This window comes from Condylura cristata, unplaced genomic scaffold (assembly GCF_000260355.1).
Source record: "Condylura cristata isolate star-nosed mole 26May11 unplaced genomic scaffold, ConCri1.0 scaffold00019, whole genome shotgun sequence".
Lineage (NCBI taxonomy): Eukaryota > Metazoa > Chordata > Mammalia > Eulipotyphla > Talpidae > Condylura > Condylura cristata.
Window position 1 is genome coordinate 25811296 of NW_004567120.1, and position 19356 is coordinate 25830651.

The window sequence follows — 19356 nt, forward strand, 5'->3', positions numbered from 1 at the left end:
TTCACCTGTGCAAAAATAAAAGTACTTACTCTGAAGCCAGCTTGAGATAGTTGTGTCATCGTGTTTCATTCTCTCCTTTTCTGGATTAGCTAATGCTTCAATGATACAATCTTTCACATGTTAAGAAAAATTGAACAAAGGCCCTAAGCAACCGAAAAAAAAAAAATGCCCAGCTTGGAAAAAAGTCAATAAAAATTATCAATAAAATTGTTAAATTGCACCCTCCCTGGTGACGCAATGGGTTGGGACACAGCACTGCAAGCTAGCCGCAGCTGCGAATTCAATTCTACCACCCTGGAGGTGACCACATAGCGTGGCAGACCTCTTCTGGCCTGCCCACTGCTCAACAGTTACTTCGTCAGTCTGCCTGTTCTGCTCCACTGTCTCTGGTGAAGCCTCTCACCGCCCCCTACACCTCTGGCCTGTACCCCAGTTCTGTATGCGTAAATAAATAAAAATAAAATAAATGTTTAAAAATATTTATTTTTAAAAATTTGTCAAATTATTGAAAAATACACTCACTGTAGTGCCTACATATTCTTCTTTAGACTTCCCCCCCGCCCCATCTTTTGGCATACAAGATAGATTCCAGCTCAGCTATATTAAGACATTTGGTAAACTTAACACAAACTTCTGACTAGCCAAACTTCAGATCAACCAACTGAAACGACCTCAGATCATTATTAAAAGAGATTTGAGGGCCCTCCCTGGTGGTGCAGCGGGTTGGAGCACAGCACTAAGAAGCTAAGGCCACTTCCATATGAGTTCCATCCCCGCCTGCCCCGGAGGAGATCCACATGGTGTGGCAGACCTCTCCTGACCCGCCCGCTGCTCCCTTCAGCAGTGTACTTCGTCGATTTGCCTGTTCTGCTCCCTACTCTGTCTCTGGTGAATCCTCTCACCCTCCGCATTTCTGGCCTGTACCCCGTTCTGTATAAATAAATAAATCTTTAAAAAAAAAAGAGAGATTTGAATGAAAATAAAACCTTCACTATGAAGATTTTATGAGTGTAGAATCTATATATTAGTTCACCAAAAAGGATACAGGCCAAGACATCATAATTCAATGAAGTGAGGTATTTCAATGAATCTACTACAGGCGTTATTAAATTATCATACTTCTGTATTTGTGACAAGATCTGAAAGATAAAAAATAGATGGCATTAGCTAATCAAAAGAAAACATTTCTGCTGTGCTAACAAAATGACTATTATTTTTCAAAGGAAATATTGCTTAAACTAAGTTAGTTTTAAAAAAAAAGTCATTTTCCTTCCATTTTATGTTTATATAAAAACTAGTATTTCCTTAGAAAACAATTTATTAGACTATCTCCCTATTAGAAAATATTATCAAAGCATCTCAACTGGATTTTGGAATTATATAGGTTAGTTTCATGTCAAATGTATGTCAGCAATATCTTTCTAAATATGATGAAATGCCTTTCAATCATTTCTAACAAATGCAATGAACAAATAATGCATCTCTTTATTAGTTTCTATAAGTAAAACAGGCTGACCAAAAATTGTTGCTTTATAACATTGTAACACTGTTACCAGAAAAGGAGACCACTGTAACTTATGTGTAGTCTGTTTTCAAAAGCAGCATAAGTTCATTTACTGAGGGTTTCCCTCCCCTAAAATTACCACACATTTTAAAAGCTATATCATTCTATTCCCACATGTGCTCATTTAAACATAACAAAAAGAAAAATCCCTTAAAGTAATATTAACCTCGAAACATACATAATCAAATAAAATGGTTGGATTGCTGTGGCTCAATTTCCCAATTTGTCTTCCAGAAGGTTTCACATTTTCCTTGGTTAGACGCCTACAAGGGGGGGGGGGAAGTAACAGGAATCATCTTTAGTAATTTACCCCACAATATTAATAGCTTTGCTACATCATGAAAACAAAAACTCTTTCCCAATATCCAAAATGGACTTAGGTAAACCACTACATATATCATACACTTTATTGTTGTAAGACTCAGCTTATTTTGGCTAGGTATTCTCCAAGAAGATACTATGTTCTTTTATTAGTCCTTAACATTTATAATATGTCTAATAAGCATTAAAATGGCTAATGTACTCTATCAATACATAAAAATCTCCTTACAAAGAATCATAATAGATTTAGAAGAGCTCATTAATCAACTGAGGGATTAAGATATCAAATTCGGTATAGACAACACAACAAAATGTCTCGTACTATCTGTCTCCATGATTAATGCTGCACTTCTTGATATAAAAGGTCCTCTGGAAAATAACAAAAATAATGAACAACCATACACCAGAGACATTTTGTGGGGGTGGAGTGGGGAATGGGATCAAAAACTGGGAGTGGAGGGGTGGGGGAGGGGAGGGAAGTGTATGGGATTATGGTGATGCCACGGGGGACTTGGTGATGGGAAACCCGTTGGGATTACAATTGAGATGGAAAAAAAATGTACAAAATGATGTAAAAATAAACTGTTGTAAAATTAAAAAAAAACCTGCAAAAAAGAAAAAAGGTTCTCTGGTTTTCATAATCAAAGCAAGCAATTTCTGAGAGATCAATTCTACTCCCTGAAATCCTCTAATTCTTCTTCTACTCAGTTTTCTTTTAATAGCATTCTGGAAATTTATTATGAAATGCTTATAGTCCAAAACAATTATTGCACATAGCACCTTAAATTTGAATGATATTATTACCTAATAAATGTAGACCTGAAACCTGAAAAGCTTACATGTTGCAGAAAGCTTTCTAGAATGAAAATAAGATGACGCAAATAATGAATTCAGTTAATAATTCAAGGAATGTGACCCTTCCGACAGTGACAAACTTGTCCTATGACAAAATGATTCATCAGTCAAAATTGTTTTAACTGCTTCCCTTCCCCATTCTCTATGGCCAGTTTTTCTTTTCTTTTTTCACAGAAAAGAAAGATCCATCCATTTCAGACTTTGGCTGTATACTCCATCCCACCTTGAAACTTACCACCAACTGTCCTTACTTCTACCCTACTGTTTCATGTGGCCCTCCTATTTGCCAGAACTAACCCCTTCTCTCTATCTACTTTTAATCCCATTCCCTGCTGACTCTATCACCCTGGAAGGAAAAGCAAACAACATTAAATGAACATTTTCCTGTTTATGTCTCTCCCCTCCCCACCCAAGCTACCATGGACACTATGGAACACAATCAGTCATTATTTGAAGAATAAACTTTGAATGCCCTATAGCAAATTCATGTTTTAAACAAGTAATCAAAAGTTGTAAAATTCAGCAAGTAAAAAATTAGCATTACATTCTCTACATAAAATGTTCAAATAACAAAATTGTATCATTCAACTCTGTTACAGCTTACAAATATAACAAAAATACAAGTACATTAAGAACTCTGCATATGTTCTTCTGTGATAAATTGTGTTTCTATCAATTCATTCATATTATCTACTATGCAGGCAATGTGCTAAACACTAGGAATACACAAGTTGAATACCTCCTGCTCTAGTTCTGTGCAGCTGAGTAGGTAGATGTAAAACCATTTAAAGTGTTTCTGTATTCTTAAACAAAAAGCAAATTACAAAGTAATACATTAATATGCTATCAACAATATAAAGGGGAAGGAAGGATAGCATATCTTTTTTCATCTATATATATATTAAGGTATGTGGAAGGATAAAGAAATGAAACCATGCTATATTCCACCCTCCTCTCGGAAGACTGAATGGATAGGGGCACAAAATGAGACTTTTAACTGTACAACTTTTTATATTTACTGAAATTTAAAACACTAAAATACATAAAGTTTAAAAAATAGATAAGAAAAACAAACACAACAATGTATCCAAGTGGCACAAAAACATTCTATGCAAATGGACAGTAGTAACACAAATAACAATCAATTGTGCTAGGTAATAGACGAGGTGACAACAGAGCCCACCTACCAAAGATAGCATCATTAGAATAAAAGACAAAAAGTAGGTAAGGGAATGATATGATTGTACAAAGAAATTATATGCAATGGAAAAAAAATCTAAGGTGATTATAGCACATTCTAGGAAACATAAATGAGTGGACTCCATTCAGTTGAAAGTGTACATTGGCAGGAAACAAGTCTGGGAATAGAGGAGGGCATCATGAAGGGGCTCTTATATTATGCCATACAATTTGGCACAGAACCTGCAAGCAATGTCTAGTAACCAATGGATTTTGAAGAAAGAGAATAAATGGTACTGTAATACTCCAAATAAAATCTATGGTGGTGGCAACAGAAAATGAAAAAGACAGTCAAGAGATTTATTAATATTTAATATACAATTAAATTATCCATGTAAAGCACTTAGTTTAGTGACTGGCAATACAGTAATAATTCCATAAATATTAGTTGTTATTAATATAGAAACTACTCAGACAATTCCCAATTCTTAAGACTGAAGCTCTTTCAGAAGGACCAATTCTAATATCCTACCCTTCCACACCTTTCCCAACTCCCCATGGTAAAATAGCTTTCTCTCTTCCCATAGAAAATTTATAAAACACCTATTAAACCAGATTGTTGTGGTGCACACATCTACTTTCCAGTAGACTGTAACCAGAAACATTATCAATAGGCAAAGACAAGATCACTACATACTGGTAAATGTAATTAAACTAGAAGATACTATTTTTAATTAGAATAACCGTATCACTACACAAATGAAAAGGGAATAACAATAACTAGCATTGTTGAAATCATATGCAATACAGCTCTATATTTAGGATCTAAACCAATATTAATCTGAAGTACACAATTTTCATAATTAAACTTCAGTGTACCACAAAGTAGAATATCACACTTCATGCTTTTAATAGTATAAAAGTAAAGCATACACCAAAAAAGATGACTTCCTGCAAAGATAATTCTGTGTAATTCCACTAGATCTTCAAACCAGAAAAGGTTTCATTATAACTTTTAGTAAGGGAAATTTCTAGAACTTTGACTACCATGCATAAATCATAAAATATATCATGTAAACTTAAAAATCACAGTAAGCTGTGTTTTAAAATAAAATTCTCATCCTATAAAATGATGCACTAGAGACTACTTTCAGTAGAATTTATACCTATGCAACATGACAACCACCAAAAAAACTTTAAATTGGTAGTCCAAATACATTTAAGACCACAAAAACGGATAGTCATTCTATCAACAGTTCATAAACAGCTTACTGAAGTAACAAATATTCCTAGACTTTCTCAAAATTGAGGCGCTAACAAAAGCTAGCAGAAAAAGCAAATTAGATCAACATATTCTTTAATGAGAAAATTTTAAACTTACTTCATGATATATTTGGCTCTGTCTATTGTCTGAGCTTTAACTTTTACTAAAAGTGGGTGACTGTTATAAGTTTCATTCTTCCACTGGCCATACAGACGATATCTTTAAAATGAGATGAAAGAATTAAGTTAAATGCTTTGAGATTAATACACTAGAATCGTAGTTAAAAATACAAAAATATTATGTATTTACCTATGTTGATACGGAAATGTTTTAAACATTCCCCATAGCTCCTCAGACATACAAGCATTGCAGTCCATCAAAGAAAGAGATGGAAGTAGTACCTGGTCAGTAATGCTAAGCAAACAGCTAAGGATAATTTCCTAAGAAGGAAAGAAAAGCTGTATTAGTAAGGTTCTGTTAATTCACCCCAAATAAATTTATGACAGCCTTGCAAAAAATTGCTGATCCCAGTCTGAACCCAAGATACTCAGATCCCTATATTATTACATTGTTCATTTTTTTTCCCCAATGGTTATGCTTCTATAATATACAAATGCTAAGTAGAGGAAAGGCATAGCAAGACAATGAGGGACTTTCATTCCTCAACTTTCCTCAACATGGTAAATCCCTGAAAACACAAGTTATCAAACTTAAAAGATAACTTTGAATAAGTCAAAATCTGTATTAAAGAATGCTTTCATTAGAATTTATACATATGCAAACATGACAAGTGCAAAAAAAACCCCATTCAATTGGTAATCAAATTGAGCTAAAGACCACAAAAATTGATAGTCATTCTATCAGCAGTAAATAAAACAGCTTACTGAAGTAACAAATAGGTAGTATGCAGAGTACATACTTATTCCCACACGATTAAAGCTTCTTCATAGTAAAATAAACAGTATGCTACACCAAGACAGACACTGAACTATTGGATTATTCTAGTCTCTTACCGTTTTTTCTTTATCTTCTTGTTTGCTTCCATCAGACTGAAACTAAAATTAAAAATAAACTATAAATAAAATGCACAAAGGTTAACATTATGTTGCCACAACTTAGATACCAATTTGAATTTAACTTATACACAGTAACAAATTATCTCCTTACATTTTATAACACATGTAGATTTTAAATATAGCCAGTGTTACCAATTAACAATCTAAATTGTTTCTAAACCCTAAACTGTTTGACTTCATGAGTTTTTAAATGTTAACTGTATTAAGCCATTTCTTTCCTAAACCAGATTACAAACAGAAACATTCTAAAAACTGATCTAAGTATTTGTTATAAAGTTATACAAGTCAACAGTGATTTGTTTGATTCATTTGCATTTTTCCATATAGAGGCTACAGAATTAGTAAAATCTAACTAAAACAACAAAAAAAATTAAAGAAATTTAAAAATTTTCTACTACAGAAATTTTACTAATTTTACAGAATTAGTAAAATCTAAAACAAAAATATTAACTCAAAGAAATTTTAAACTTTATTTTCATTTTCTATTACTTAAGTCTTCACTGGGGAAAAAAATAAGCTCAAAATGTTAATAACATTGCTGACAAAGACAAAAACATTGCCTTAGACAGACTGAGGGACAAGAGTTAGGTCCATGATGCATTAAAGTAGAGTGAGTGTGTGTGTGGGTGTGTCTCTGAGTAAGCAGGTTGCAGGTTTGAGAGATTATGCAAAAGCCTAAAGAACAAATGAAGCACTGATACCCAAGGATAATCTACATTTAGCTCAATACTCAGTGAGAAGGAAAAAAGTTAATATAAAGCTAAAACCCTTACTTTCTTGGCAGATGAGGGTTATTTTTACATTATTTACTATTTACATTATTGTTCATTTTACAACAATGTTTACTTCTCCCCAAACCAACCCGTCATCACCACAGCCCCCCACATTCTGATGCCTCTCTGTCCCCTCCCCTGTAGGATCAGATGAGGATATTTTAGTATACAAACATTTTTGTGCTTGAGTGACCTAATGGGTATTACTACAGAGAATTCTAACTTCTGTGCAACATTCACAAAAAAGATTTAGGGACTACTGTGTTACCTCAATTTGGAAATAATGTGAATACTTTTTAATTGCCAGATTAATATATGTTTCCCTTTATGGGGCCTCCCTGGTGGTGCAAAGGGTTAAGTCTCAGCACTATTACGCTATCATTGGTCACTGCAACATGATTATAATTTCCACCCACAGGGCACAGCACTTCTCCTGTCTCACCCGCTGTTTCCATCAGCAGTATATCTCAGTAGATCTACCTATTCTGCTCCCCATTCTGTCTCTGGTAAATCTCCTCTCTCTCTCTCTCTCTCTCTCTCTCTCTCTCACACACACACACACACACACACACACACCCCTCTGGCCTGTACCCCAGTTCTGGTATGCATAAATAAACCTTTAAAAAATGCCAGTATAAGAATAAAAATAAAAACAGTAATAAACAAAAGATAAAATTTAAAAAACAATCTGATGGCACATGGGTGATTTGGTAATGGAAAAATGCACAAAATGATGTAAAAATAAACTATTATTTATTTTTTAAAAATCTAAAGATTAATGAAACGAGAAGTTATTTCCATTGAAAAAAATTAACCAAATAGACAAAACTCTAGGCGGACTCACAAAGAAAAAAATGGGAGAAGAGAAATAAATAGGCTCATAAACAAAAAAGGGGGAATTGCATAAGATTCATTAGAAATCAAAGGAATAATCAGATTACTATAAGTATATCCAAGAAATTCAACAATCTATGAGATGACAAATTCATAGAAAGATATAATCATCCAAAGCTATGTAACAAAGTTGAATACCAAAAAGATCAATTGCAAGCAGTGACATTGAAATAGTAATTAAAATACTCCCAAAACAAAAGCCTAGTACCAGACATCTTCACAAATGAACTCGACCAAACATTCAGAAATGAACTAGTGCCTATTCTACAAACTCTTTCAAAAAATTGAGAAAGAATAAATACTACCAAATACATTCTATGATGCCAACATTACACTAATACCAAAACTAAATAAAGACAACACACAAAAAAGAAAACTACAGGCCAATCTTCCTAAAGAAATCTGATGCAGAAATCCTCAATAAAATCCTTGCAACAGAAACCAACAATGCAACAAAACACCACGATCAGGTGGGATTTATTCCAGGAGTATAGGGATAGTTCAAACATCTGGAAATCAATTAATATAATACAACACTTCAACAAAAATAAAAACCGTATGATTATATCAATAGATGCTGAGAAAGCACCCAAAGTTCAACATCCATTTTATGATGAAGGCCTTGAAATTCTTGGAGTAGAAGGAACATGATGAAAGTCATATATGACAAACCCTCAGCTTTCCAATAGTGAAAAGCTGAAAGCCTTTCCTTGAAGATCAGGAACAAGACAAGGATGTCCATTCTCACCACTGGTTTTCGATATAAAACTGGAAGGCCTAACCAGAACAATTCGACAAGAGAAAGACATACAAGGAATCCAAATGGGAAAGAAGTAAAACTATCACTGTTTAAAGACAACATGATAATATAGAGAACCCTAAAGAAAATCTAATCAAAATAATCAACCAGGGTCTCCCTAGTGGCGCAAGGGGTTAAAGCGCAGCACTATGAGCTATCCGCAGCCACTGCACCATGAGTTCAATCCCAACCAGGAAGGTGAACTACATGGTGCTGCAGACATCCTGTCTCACCAGATGCTCCCTAAGCAGTATTATTTCAGTTGATCTGCTTGTTTTGCACCTCACTGTCCATGGCAAATCCTCTCACCCTCCCCACCCACTGAACCTCTGGCCTGTACCCCAGTTCTTGTATGCATAAATAAATAAATCTTTTAAAAATATTAACAACCAGTTTAGTAAAGTAGCAGAATTCAAAATTAACAAGCAAAAATCGATAGACTTCCTATATACAATCAATCTGGAGACGAAATCAAGAAAACCACCCCTTTTATAATTGGAAAAAAAAAATCAGATAGTTAGGAATGAGCCTAACCAAAGAGGTGAATGACTTATACAAAGAAAATTATAAAACATTGTTAAAAGAAATAGAAGACAGAAAGAAATGGAAAGGCATCCCCTGTTCATGGGATCATGATTATCAAATCAGCCATCCTACCAAAAGTAATACACAAATTCATCTCTACTCCAATAAAAATCCCAATGAAATTCTTCAAGGAAATAGGACAAATATTGATGAAATTCATACAGAATCACAAATAAACCCTTCAATAGTCAAAGCTCTCCTGACTAAAACTAAGGAAATGGAGGTGTCACATGCCCAAACTTCACACTATACTGCAACAAAATCAGACACAGACAAATGGAACCAAACAGAACGCCCAGAAATAAAGCCACATATATAGACAACTGATCTTTGAAAAAGGTGCAGAGAATATGCAATGGAACAAGAGAAGTTTGTTCAATAAATAGTGCTAGGAAAACTGACCTCCATAAGCAAAAGAATAAAACCAGACCACTACCCCACAATCTGCATAAAAACTCAAAGTAGCTAAGAGAATTCAAAATTAAGGCCTGAAATCATAAAATATACAGGAAAAAATATAGGAAAAACACTGTATGACATACATCTCAGTAACATCTGTAAAGACTCATCCCCCAAAGCAAAAAAAAGTGATGAAAAAGAAACAGCTCGGATTACATCACACTAAAAAGCTCCATACAACTGACAAGGGACTGATCACAAAGATATACAAAGAACTCACACGACTCAACAAAGTAAACAATCCAGTCAAAAAATGGCCAGAAGAACTTAAAAGACACTTCTCCTAAAAGGAAATGCAAATGCCAAGAGACATATGAAAAAATGTTCAACATCTCTCATAATCAGGGAAATACAAATCAAAACCACAGTGCGCAATACCTTACACCAGTAAGAATGGCACATATTTTTAAAAATTAGCAATAAATGTTGGTGAGGATGTGGTGAAAAGTTAACTCTCCTACAATGCTGGTGGCAATGCAAACTGATCCAACCACAATGGAAAGCTGTATGGAAGTTCCTCAGACTACTAAAAATGGAGCTACCATTAAGACCCAGCAATTCCACTCCTAGGAGTCTACCCAAAGAACACAAAAACATTAATTCAAAGGATACCTGCACCCCTGTTTATTGCAGCACTACTTATAATAGTGCTTGCAATCAACCCAAATGCCCAAAAATAGTTGACTGGAGAAAGAAGATGTGGTATGCATACACAACAGAATACTATTCAGCATCAAAAGGATAAACTAATGCCATTTACAGCAACATGGATGGAAGCTAGACAGGATTATGCTCAGTGAAGTAAGAAGGAAAAAAAAATATCGGATCATTTCACTTATAGAAGGAATACAGGGGAACCAAATAAGGGATTGGGGGGGGGAAGAATAACAATAAAAAAGTAACAAAACAAAGCAAAATTTAACAAGCAACTATAAATCAGAGACATTCTGCAGGGAGAGAGGAGAAGAGGGATCCAAACAAGGGCCAAGAAGAGCATACGGGACTATGGTGAAGATGCACGGATGAATTGGTGGAAAGTCTACGGGGACTACATCTGAGAAAATAAAGCAAACGTTGTATAAAAAATGAACAATGATGTAAAATATATATAAATTTTTAAAAAACAGTAATAAAAAATTTTAAATTCTACTTTTTTGTACTTTTAAAAATTCTATCATCAGGCCCTCCCTGGTGGCACCACAGGTTAAAGCGCAGCACTATAAGCAATCCCCAGCCACTGCAGCACGTCTGATCCCCAGCCAGGGAGGTGACCCACATGGTGTGGCAGACCTCTCCTGTCTGGCCTGCTGCTCCCCTCAGCAGAGTGTTTCAGTCAATCTGCCTGTTCTGTTCCCCACTGTCTCTAGTGAATCTTCTCACCCCACCCCCCACACCTCTGGCCTGTACCTCAGTTCTTGTATGCATAAATAAACCTTTTTTAAAATCTTTTATCATCTGCATAGTCTATTCTTACCTAAAAATAGACTTAATATCTGCTTACCTTTGTACGTTCATATAACTTTCTTAGCTAAAAAACACAGCATAAAGGGAAAGATTAAGATCCTAATTGTAATTTACTGTGTTAAATATGATTCTACAGCTTAAATAGAATTGCCACAAGAAAATATCCAGTATTAGCTAACATGAAGTTGGTTCAAACCAATTATTAATAGCTGACAATCTAAGTACAAACAAATACCCTAACAGTTCTTCCTTGCTTCAGCTCATTAAATAGCAAGTGTACATTAGAGCAAACATGGTTTCCAACTCTAGAGTTCCTCATTTGCTTTATATATGACTTAGAATAGCAAAACTACATAGGGAAGCCCTGTTAACAAATGGAAGGAATCATAACACTCTCTATTTGGACAATAATAATTATAATGCAAGCTTTTGTTTTAAAATATTGTTACAAATTTGTTCCCATCCGCATCTGCCCTTGACTAGTTCACTCACAAAACCCTGGCAATAAAACTTTCATTTCATTTCTGTTATTTATAACACAAATTTTAACAATGAGAAGGAAAAGAACATCATATTATTACTAAAACATAAAGGAGCCAAAGACATTCTACATAAAAATCAAATCTGCTCTTGAAAGAAATGAAGCTACTACTTCAAATACAGAAATAGATCTAAAGGCAGATTATCTAAAGGCAGAAATAGATTAAATACTTTAAAACAAATCATTAAAAGCTAGTGGACTGAAGAAATTTATTTTTTAAAAAGTGAAAACTTACTTTGATGCATAGAATCCATGGCAACCTTTTTATTTTAACTTGCTCAAGTTGAGTAATGTGTAAACATGTTTCACTTGATTTTCATTGCAACCCCAAGAACTAAATATGGCTTAACAAATGGATCAGCTTAAGGTCAAATAACTACCAAGTACCTAACAGCTTCATATGAAACCTGCAAATCTAACAATCAAATTCTAATTTTTAATTACTTTGGGAGACAGCCTTAAATAAAGACTCTGTGGCCAAAGTTAAGCTCTAAAGTCAGTGCATAAAACTATATATACTCACAATTACCTTAAGAAGTCCCTCAATCATCCAGAAAGTATAGAGACACATTATGTTTCAGTTAAGCCCAAACAAATGATTTTTCCCTTCAAGCATTAGAAAAATCATTGTTAAGTGAACATAAGATGTGAACAGGAACTTGCATGACCATAAGATGAAGTGATTGCATTTAGTAGCTACATTTAATAGCAACACTTTAGCTCAAAAACTACACTCATACAGAATATAGTAAGACACTCCCTAAAAAAACTGAAATCAAACTGAAAAACTTTTCTCCAACTTCACCTTTATTTCTACGGACACACAGAGTATTATGGTAGAAGAAGTCTGGCTGAATTCACAGAAATGAAACACAGGTATGGTGTAATTATACTATTACATAAGTATATTCTATATCCTCATCCTTTAACCCTGAAATAAAAACCAAAACTGGTTACTATATATATTAGAAATAATATTTTTCAAAGTCTGGCCTTTGGACCAGTAACAGCAATATCATCACCTGCTTACATGTTAGAAATGCAAATTCTCAGGTTCCATCCCAGCCCTACTGAAAAAGAAATGGAGGTTGGGAAACAATAATCTGTACTTTAAGACTTCCAGGTGATTCTGACACATGCTGAAATATGAGAGTCACTATACTAGGCAGTCCTACAAAACAGTACCTAAAGTTTAAGAAATACACATACACACAAAGGAAAAAAATGATTATAGGTAACTACAGACTATTCCATTATGTGATATCTGATATAACTATATAAGCAACTTTTTAAAGAAATGCATTATTTATATAATCAAGCAACTTCATGCTTAAAATGAGAGACTTATTAAAGAAGGCTAACTGTAAATACATTATTTGAAATTATGGTCACATTCCTCCATTAGAATCAATCCTATAAAACCTGTTTAAATTCTTAGCTTGTCAACAAAAGCCTTTTAAGCCTATAGACAAAAATAATTTGTCTATAATAAAGTCTAACTCAAACCATTGCAAAGATTTACTTTTCTACCACAACCTTAGCAATAAAAAAAGACTTTTTCCTCCTCTGTATAAGCACTAGTTATCATGACTCGGCATTTTCAGACTATAAGCATCAAGATAAGAGATCAGTTCAACATGGCAATATGGAAGAACCTGAACTCACCTCTCTCGCACAACAAATTTACGACTACATACAGAATACTGTACAAAGGAGACCTGCAAACTGGATAGAGGTGCCACAACCAAGGATTAAAAGACAGCACCAAGACGGGGAAGAAAGACAAGGCTAAGCTCTAGCCAAGGAAAATGCCCCAGCCTGGATTTGGAGATTACAGTGTATGAAAGAGAAGGTTCTGGGACATAGAGTGGTACATTTATGGCATATTTCCATGCTGCACAGCACAGACAAGACCCAGACTCCAGGCAAAGAGGGCTGGTGGGAAAAATGTGGAGGAGAATCTAAGAACACCCATAGATACAATCTTAGATTCCTTTCCCAAGTCTACATGGGAGTACCCTGCTAAGAGTTCTACCCACCCATTGTGATGTTACCACACATCACGTGATCATCACACACCACATGATCATCACACACCACAAACTGCATAGATGTGGGTTCAGACAGGCCTGCAGCATGGCCCATCAAATGTACAAGGAGCAGTGTACCAAGGCTGGCATGGATCCATAGTAGTGATCCTCAACTATGAATCACTATAGCTGACCCTTAACTATGCCCATCCACTGTGTATACCAAAGCTGAACTGGGCCAACAACCACACACACAATGGCATACTGACTAAAGAGAGAAGGTGCAATCCATACATGAGATGCTCCTAAACCACCTAGATAGGTGTCCATGGAGAGCTGTGCTCCTCACTTCATGGGATAGCACTTATGTGATAGCATTTATGCTAGACCATTCCTACAAGATTGGGAGAGGATGTAGAGATGACTATTACATAGAAGCAAGAACCAGGTCAAATGCAGACAGAGGAACAAGTTCCAAACAAAAGAGTAAGACAAAAACCCTGAAAAATATTGTAAAAAAGTAGATATAAGCAAACTACCTGATGAAGAATTCAAAGTAATGGCAAGAAAGATGCTCACCAAACTTGGGAGAACAGATGAACAAGAAAATTTAATAAAGATCCAAATGCAAATGAAAGAGCTAAAGAATACAAAGATATCAACAGAACTGATAAAAACAGGACTGAAAAAAAAAACTGAAGAGATCCAATAGCAGATTGAATGAAGCAGAGAACAGATAACTGAGTTGGAAGATAAGTCAATCGCATTTACTGAGACAGAATAACAAAATGGAAAGAGAATTTTGAAAAGCATGGTGCTTAAGGGACTTCTGATACTACATCAAGAGGAATAACATTTATATTACAGAGACAAAAAGAAGAGAAAGTGAGAAACGTTGAAATGGGAAATGATATCCAAAAACCTCCCTAATCTGGGGAAACAGACATCCAATTACAGAACACACACTGAGACCTAAATTAAAGAAGTGCAAAGATACACAACAATACACTTTCAAAAATTACGAAATATAGTACAATATAAGTAACTTGATTTTAAAATTGTAAAAATGTTCACACTAAAAAATGAAAAACTGGCCCTCCCTGGTGGCACAGTTGGGTAAAGCACAGCATTAAGAGGTTAGAGCCACTTCCACATGAGTTCGATCCCCGCCTGCCCCCGAGGTGACCACATGGCGCGGCAGACCTCTCCTGACCCGCCCGCTGCTCCCCTCAGCAGTGTACTTCGTCAATCTGCCTGTTCTGCTCCCTGCTCTCTCTCTGGTGAATCCTATCACCTTCCACATCTCTGGCCTGTACCCCAGTTATGTATGAATAAATAAATCTTTGGGGAAAAAAAATGAAGAACTACTTTTGTATTAAAAAATAAGGATCAGGCCCTCCCTGGTGGCACAAGGGTTAAAGCACAGCACTATGAAGCTTTCTGCAGCCTCTGCACAAGGAGTTCAATCCCTGACCAGGTAGGTGACCCACATGGCATGGCAGACCTCTCCTCTCCTGCTTGCTACGCCCCTCAGCACTGTATTTCAGTCAATACGCCTGTTCTGCTCCCCAATCTATCTCTGATGAATGCTCTCATCCCCCCACCTCTCACCTGTACCCCAGTTCTTGTATACATTTAAAAAAGTTAAGGATTGGCTCTCCCTGGCGCAGATGGTTAAAGCACCGCACTAAGAAGCTAAAAGCCACTTCTGCATGAGTTCAATTCCCGCCTGCCCCGGAGGTGACCACATGGCGTGGCAGACCTCTACTGACCCGCCCACTGCTCCTCTCAGCAATGTACTTTGATCTGCCTGTTCTGCTCCCCACTCTGTCTCTGGTGAAGCCTCTCGCCACCCCTGAGCCTCTGGACTGTACCCCAGTTCTGTATGCACAATAATAAAAAATAATAATAAAATCTTAAAAAAAGTAAGGATCAAGATGATATACAACTATACTTCCTTTTTATATAAATGATATATAATAAATTATATGTGTAGTAATAAACTACTTAGCAGATATTTTTAATGCCTTTACACACTGTAAATTTGGGAACATTAAAAAAACTATTTTGGCCCTCCCTGGTGGCGCAGCAGGTTAATGCACTGCGCATGAGTTCGATCCCTGCCTGCCCCGGAGGAGATCCACATGGTGTGGCAGACCTCTCCTGACCCACCCGCTGCTCCCCTCAGCAGTGTACTTCGTTGATCTGCCTGTTCTGCTCCCCACTCTGTCCCTGGTGAATTCTCTCACCCTCCGCATCTCTGGCCTGTACCCCAGTTATGTATGAATAAATAAAAAAAAAACTATTAAGTAGCCAACTTAAATATCTCATGTGTGAAAGGATCAATATACAACAGCTGTTATATTTTCCATGCAGATACTCTTAAAAATTAAAATCAGATGCAATCACCAAGCACTGAGGAAAACTGCATTTTTGCTTTTAACAATTTCTAAATGTTCTACTTAGGTACTCTCTTCAGCCTCAAGATCTTGGACTAGGTAAAGATGTCTAAGAACACACACACAAAGGAAAAACAAAAACTATTAAATTGGAATTAATCCAAAATGAAAATTTTCCAGCTTTTCAAAAGACAGATGACAAAGTGAAAAGGCAAAATAAACTAAGAAGAAATTTTCAAATCACATATCTGATAAAAATGTTGTATCCAGAGTACTTATAAGTCAACAATTAAACACAATCCAATTTAAAAAGGGGCAAGAGGTCTAACTAGATACTTCAATATAAATTATAAAAGTCAAAGACATGAAAAGCTGCCCAACCATCACTAGTCATCAGGGAAAAGTAAGCATATATCACCAAACACCAACATGAATGACTAAAATTCAAAATACTGGTATGGAGCAAGTGGGAGTCATAACATTGATTCTAAGAATGCAGGATGGCACATATACTTTGGAAGAGTTTGGCAAAACATTAAACATACACTTACCCATATGGCCCAGTAATCCCACTCTTAGGGAAACAAAAACATGTCTTCCTCCAAAATACTTGGACAAGAATATTTACAGGTTTATCTATAATACCCCCAAGTAGAAACAACCCATATGTCTATCAACTAAATGGCAATGGCTAAACATTTGTGTCTACATAATGAAATATTACTGGGCACCAAAGTAAGAACTACTGCAATGTGCAATGTCTTGGGTGAATCTCAAAAGCACTATGTGAAAAAAACTAGACTAAAAAGAGTATATTCCACTTACACGAACTTCTAGAAAAGGCAAAACAAGAGGGACAGAAAGTCTGTATGTGGTTGCCAGAAGCTAGCATTGAAAACAGGGAGTTGACAACCAAAGGACAAGAGGGTGATTAAAAACAGTCTAGATTATGACTGTGGTAGTGGATATACAATGTTGTCAAAACTCATGTTACTGTGTAAATTATACCTCAAAGCTGATCTTAAACAAAAAAGCTTGGGAAGTGACTAGAAGAAAGTACAGGGGAAATTCTGAGGTGCTCGTTCTATTCTATTGCTTATCAAAGTGTGGCCACAGTGATGTTTAGTTTAGTAAGTCAGTCAGTAAAGCTGTACAGTGATGATTCACATACTTTTCTGTATGTATGTTTTATATCAGTAAAACCTTTAATGAAAAAAAAAAGAATGGATCCTCAAAAGTCTGAGGTCAAAGGGACTTCATACAAATAAATGGCAATCATTATAAATTTCAGCCATGAATATAACTGAACAGAAGAAAAAACAAGCAAGGAGAAAGAAAGCAGAGTTAGCCACTAATTACAAGGGAATTCAAAAAGCAATCACTTGTCCAAAGTATATTTTCCTATTTGGGAAACCTGACTAATAATCTAGCTAAATTTCAGTTATATGTATACATATGTATGTGTGTACATGTGTGTAGTTGTAGTATGTGTATACATACACAAATATGATTAGAATACAATGGAGTTTCCCCAAACCTTACTCAACATCTTTTCTTACTTTCTTTTTACTTCCAGAGATAAATTTAACACAAACACATTCATTTTCATTCCAAAATTTAGTTTTCTGCTTGGAAGAAAAGTATCTCACTAACCTCCTTCATAAATGATTTGCCTATGCGCACCACTTTTGCAAATAAAATGGGATCATGAGATAGGTGAGGACCAAGGTAACAGAACATATTGAAGACATCTCTCCTCAAATCTTCGAAACTCTCTGCTTGTTTTGGTGCTCTCTTATTTTGCAAAGCATTAACAGGTGAGCCTTTAGCACCTTTAGGAACTCCAACTCTGTAAAAAGAAGCAAAATTTATACATACATTATGCAATACCACATTTTAAATTCCTAAGTAAAAAATCTTCATGGTCATATTTGCTGTCTATATTTCAAATGTGCCTAACTTTATTATTCTAGATAATTTAACTAGTAGAGAAAGACAAAAATAATTTGTTTGAAAAAACCAGAGCTTGAAGAATGTTTTAAATTAACACATAAGAAATGGAAAATCAGAGAAACATAGCTCTCAAATAACATTTAACATATCACTTAAAAGTGTCTTTAAACGTGGCCAGTATCAGGAATTTGGATATGGGAATGGGGAACAAGGGACAGATCTTAGAGACACTGGAAAATGAAACAGAAAAACAGGGATATATAACAACACTGAATCAAGTCAATAGCACTTCTGAACCTAGATTTCACTACCTAGACTTAATGAGAGACATGGTAGTAGGTAATGTGAGCCACATAATTAAAGACAGTGTTACCCTAAAAAAGGGCAGCACATCCAGAGTTCTCACCTGCTGAGCAAGGGTCCCACTATGGAATCACAGGGATCAATCTCTAAGAAGCCTACATGGTACACAGCCAAGGTGGCACTGAAGGCAGCAGCCAGCAGTTACTCATGAGCCCCTGAAGGCTGGGGCTTTTGAGGCAATCTCTGATCTGGAGGGCTGAAGCCAGAGCAGCCACCAATATTGCTCCTAAGTAAGTTTCACTCTCAATGGAACAAACCCAACATAGAACTCTAACTTTACTTTTCAGAGTACTTCTGTATACACTCCACAGCACATTCTACAGTACAACAGCTAGTGATCAAGACGTTAGGAAAGTACTCACTGATTAAGATACCAGACTGATATCTGAGGATAGTTCTTATGTTCAGATACAACATACTAAAATATATGCTTAGTCTGAGGAAACAGACTATGTATATTTTGTTGCACTCCTACACTATTTCTACCTCAATGATTAGTAATATATACACAGTAACATACCTTCGGTAGAGAGGCTCAATAGTTATGTGAATGAGCTTACAAATAGCAAGGGCTATTAGCTTGTGTGAGGCTGCATAGTATGGAGGCATCTGATCCATAATGTTCTGTGCATGCTGCCAATCACCAATCTTTAACAAGGCTTCCAATAAACCAAGTTTTTGGTTGTCAGGTGGCTAAAAATGAACAATTACAGGAAAGATACTCAAAATACAGACAAAAAAAACTTGTTTTTTTTTATTTAAAAAAACTAAACACTACAAAAATGTACAAAAGCTATATCAAGAAACCTATTTTCCTAAAAGTACAATCAAGTTTTT

At 35.6% G+C, this 19356-nt stretch overlaps 1 protein-coding gene across 4 annotated transcripts in view; it reads right to left on the minus strand.

Moving 5' to 3' along the window:
* Window positions 1-19356, minus strand: part of THOC2 (THO complex 2) — a 97510-nt gene that overhangs the window by 37954 nt on the left and 40200 nt on the right. For all 4 annotated transcript variants that reach the window (XR_001145612.1, XM_004685773.1, XM_012727169.1 and 1 more), the window contains 8 exons: window positions 19040-19212; window positions 17857-18052; window positions 6197-6238; window positions 5493-5623; window positions 5301-5402; window positions 1743-1827; window positions 1046-1139; window positions 30-110 (listed from right to left, as the gene is read on the minus strand). Coding sequence is in view for 3 of the 4 variants with exons in the window: in XM_004685773.1 (XP_004685830.1) it covers window positions 30-110; window positions 1046-1139; window positions 1743-1827; window positions 5301-5402; window positions 5493-5623; window positions 6197-6238; window positions 17857-18052; window positions 19040-19212 (904 nt within the window). In the remaining variant the exon portion in view is untranslated. The remainder of the gene's footprint in view (window positions 1-29; window positions 111-1045; window positions 1140-1742; window positions 1828-5300; window positions 5403-5492; window positions 5624-6196; window positions 6239-17856; window positions 18053-19039; window positions 19213-19356) is intronic.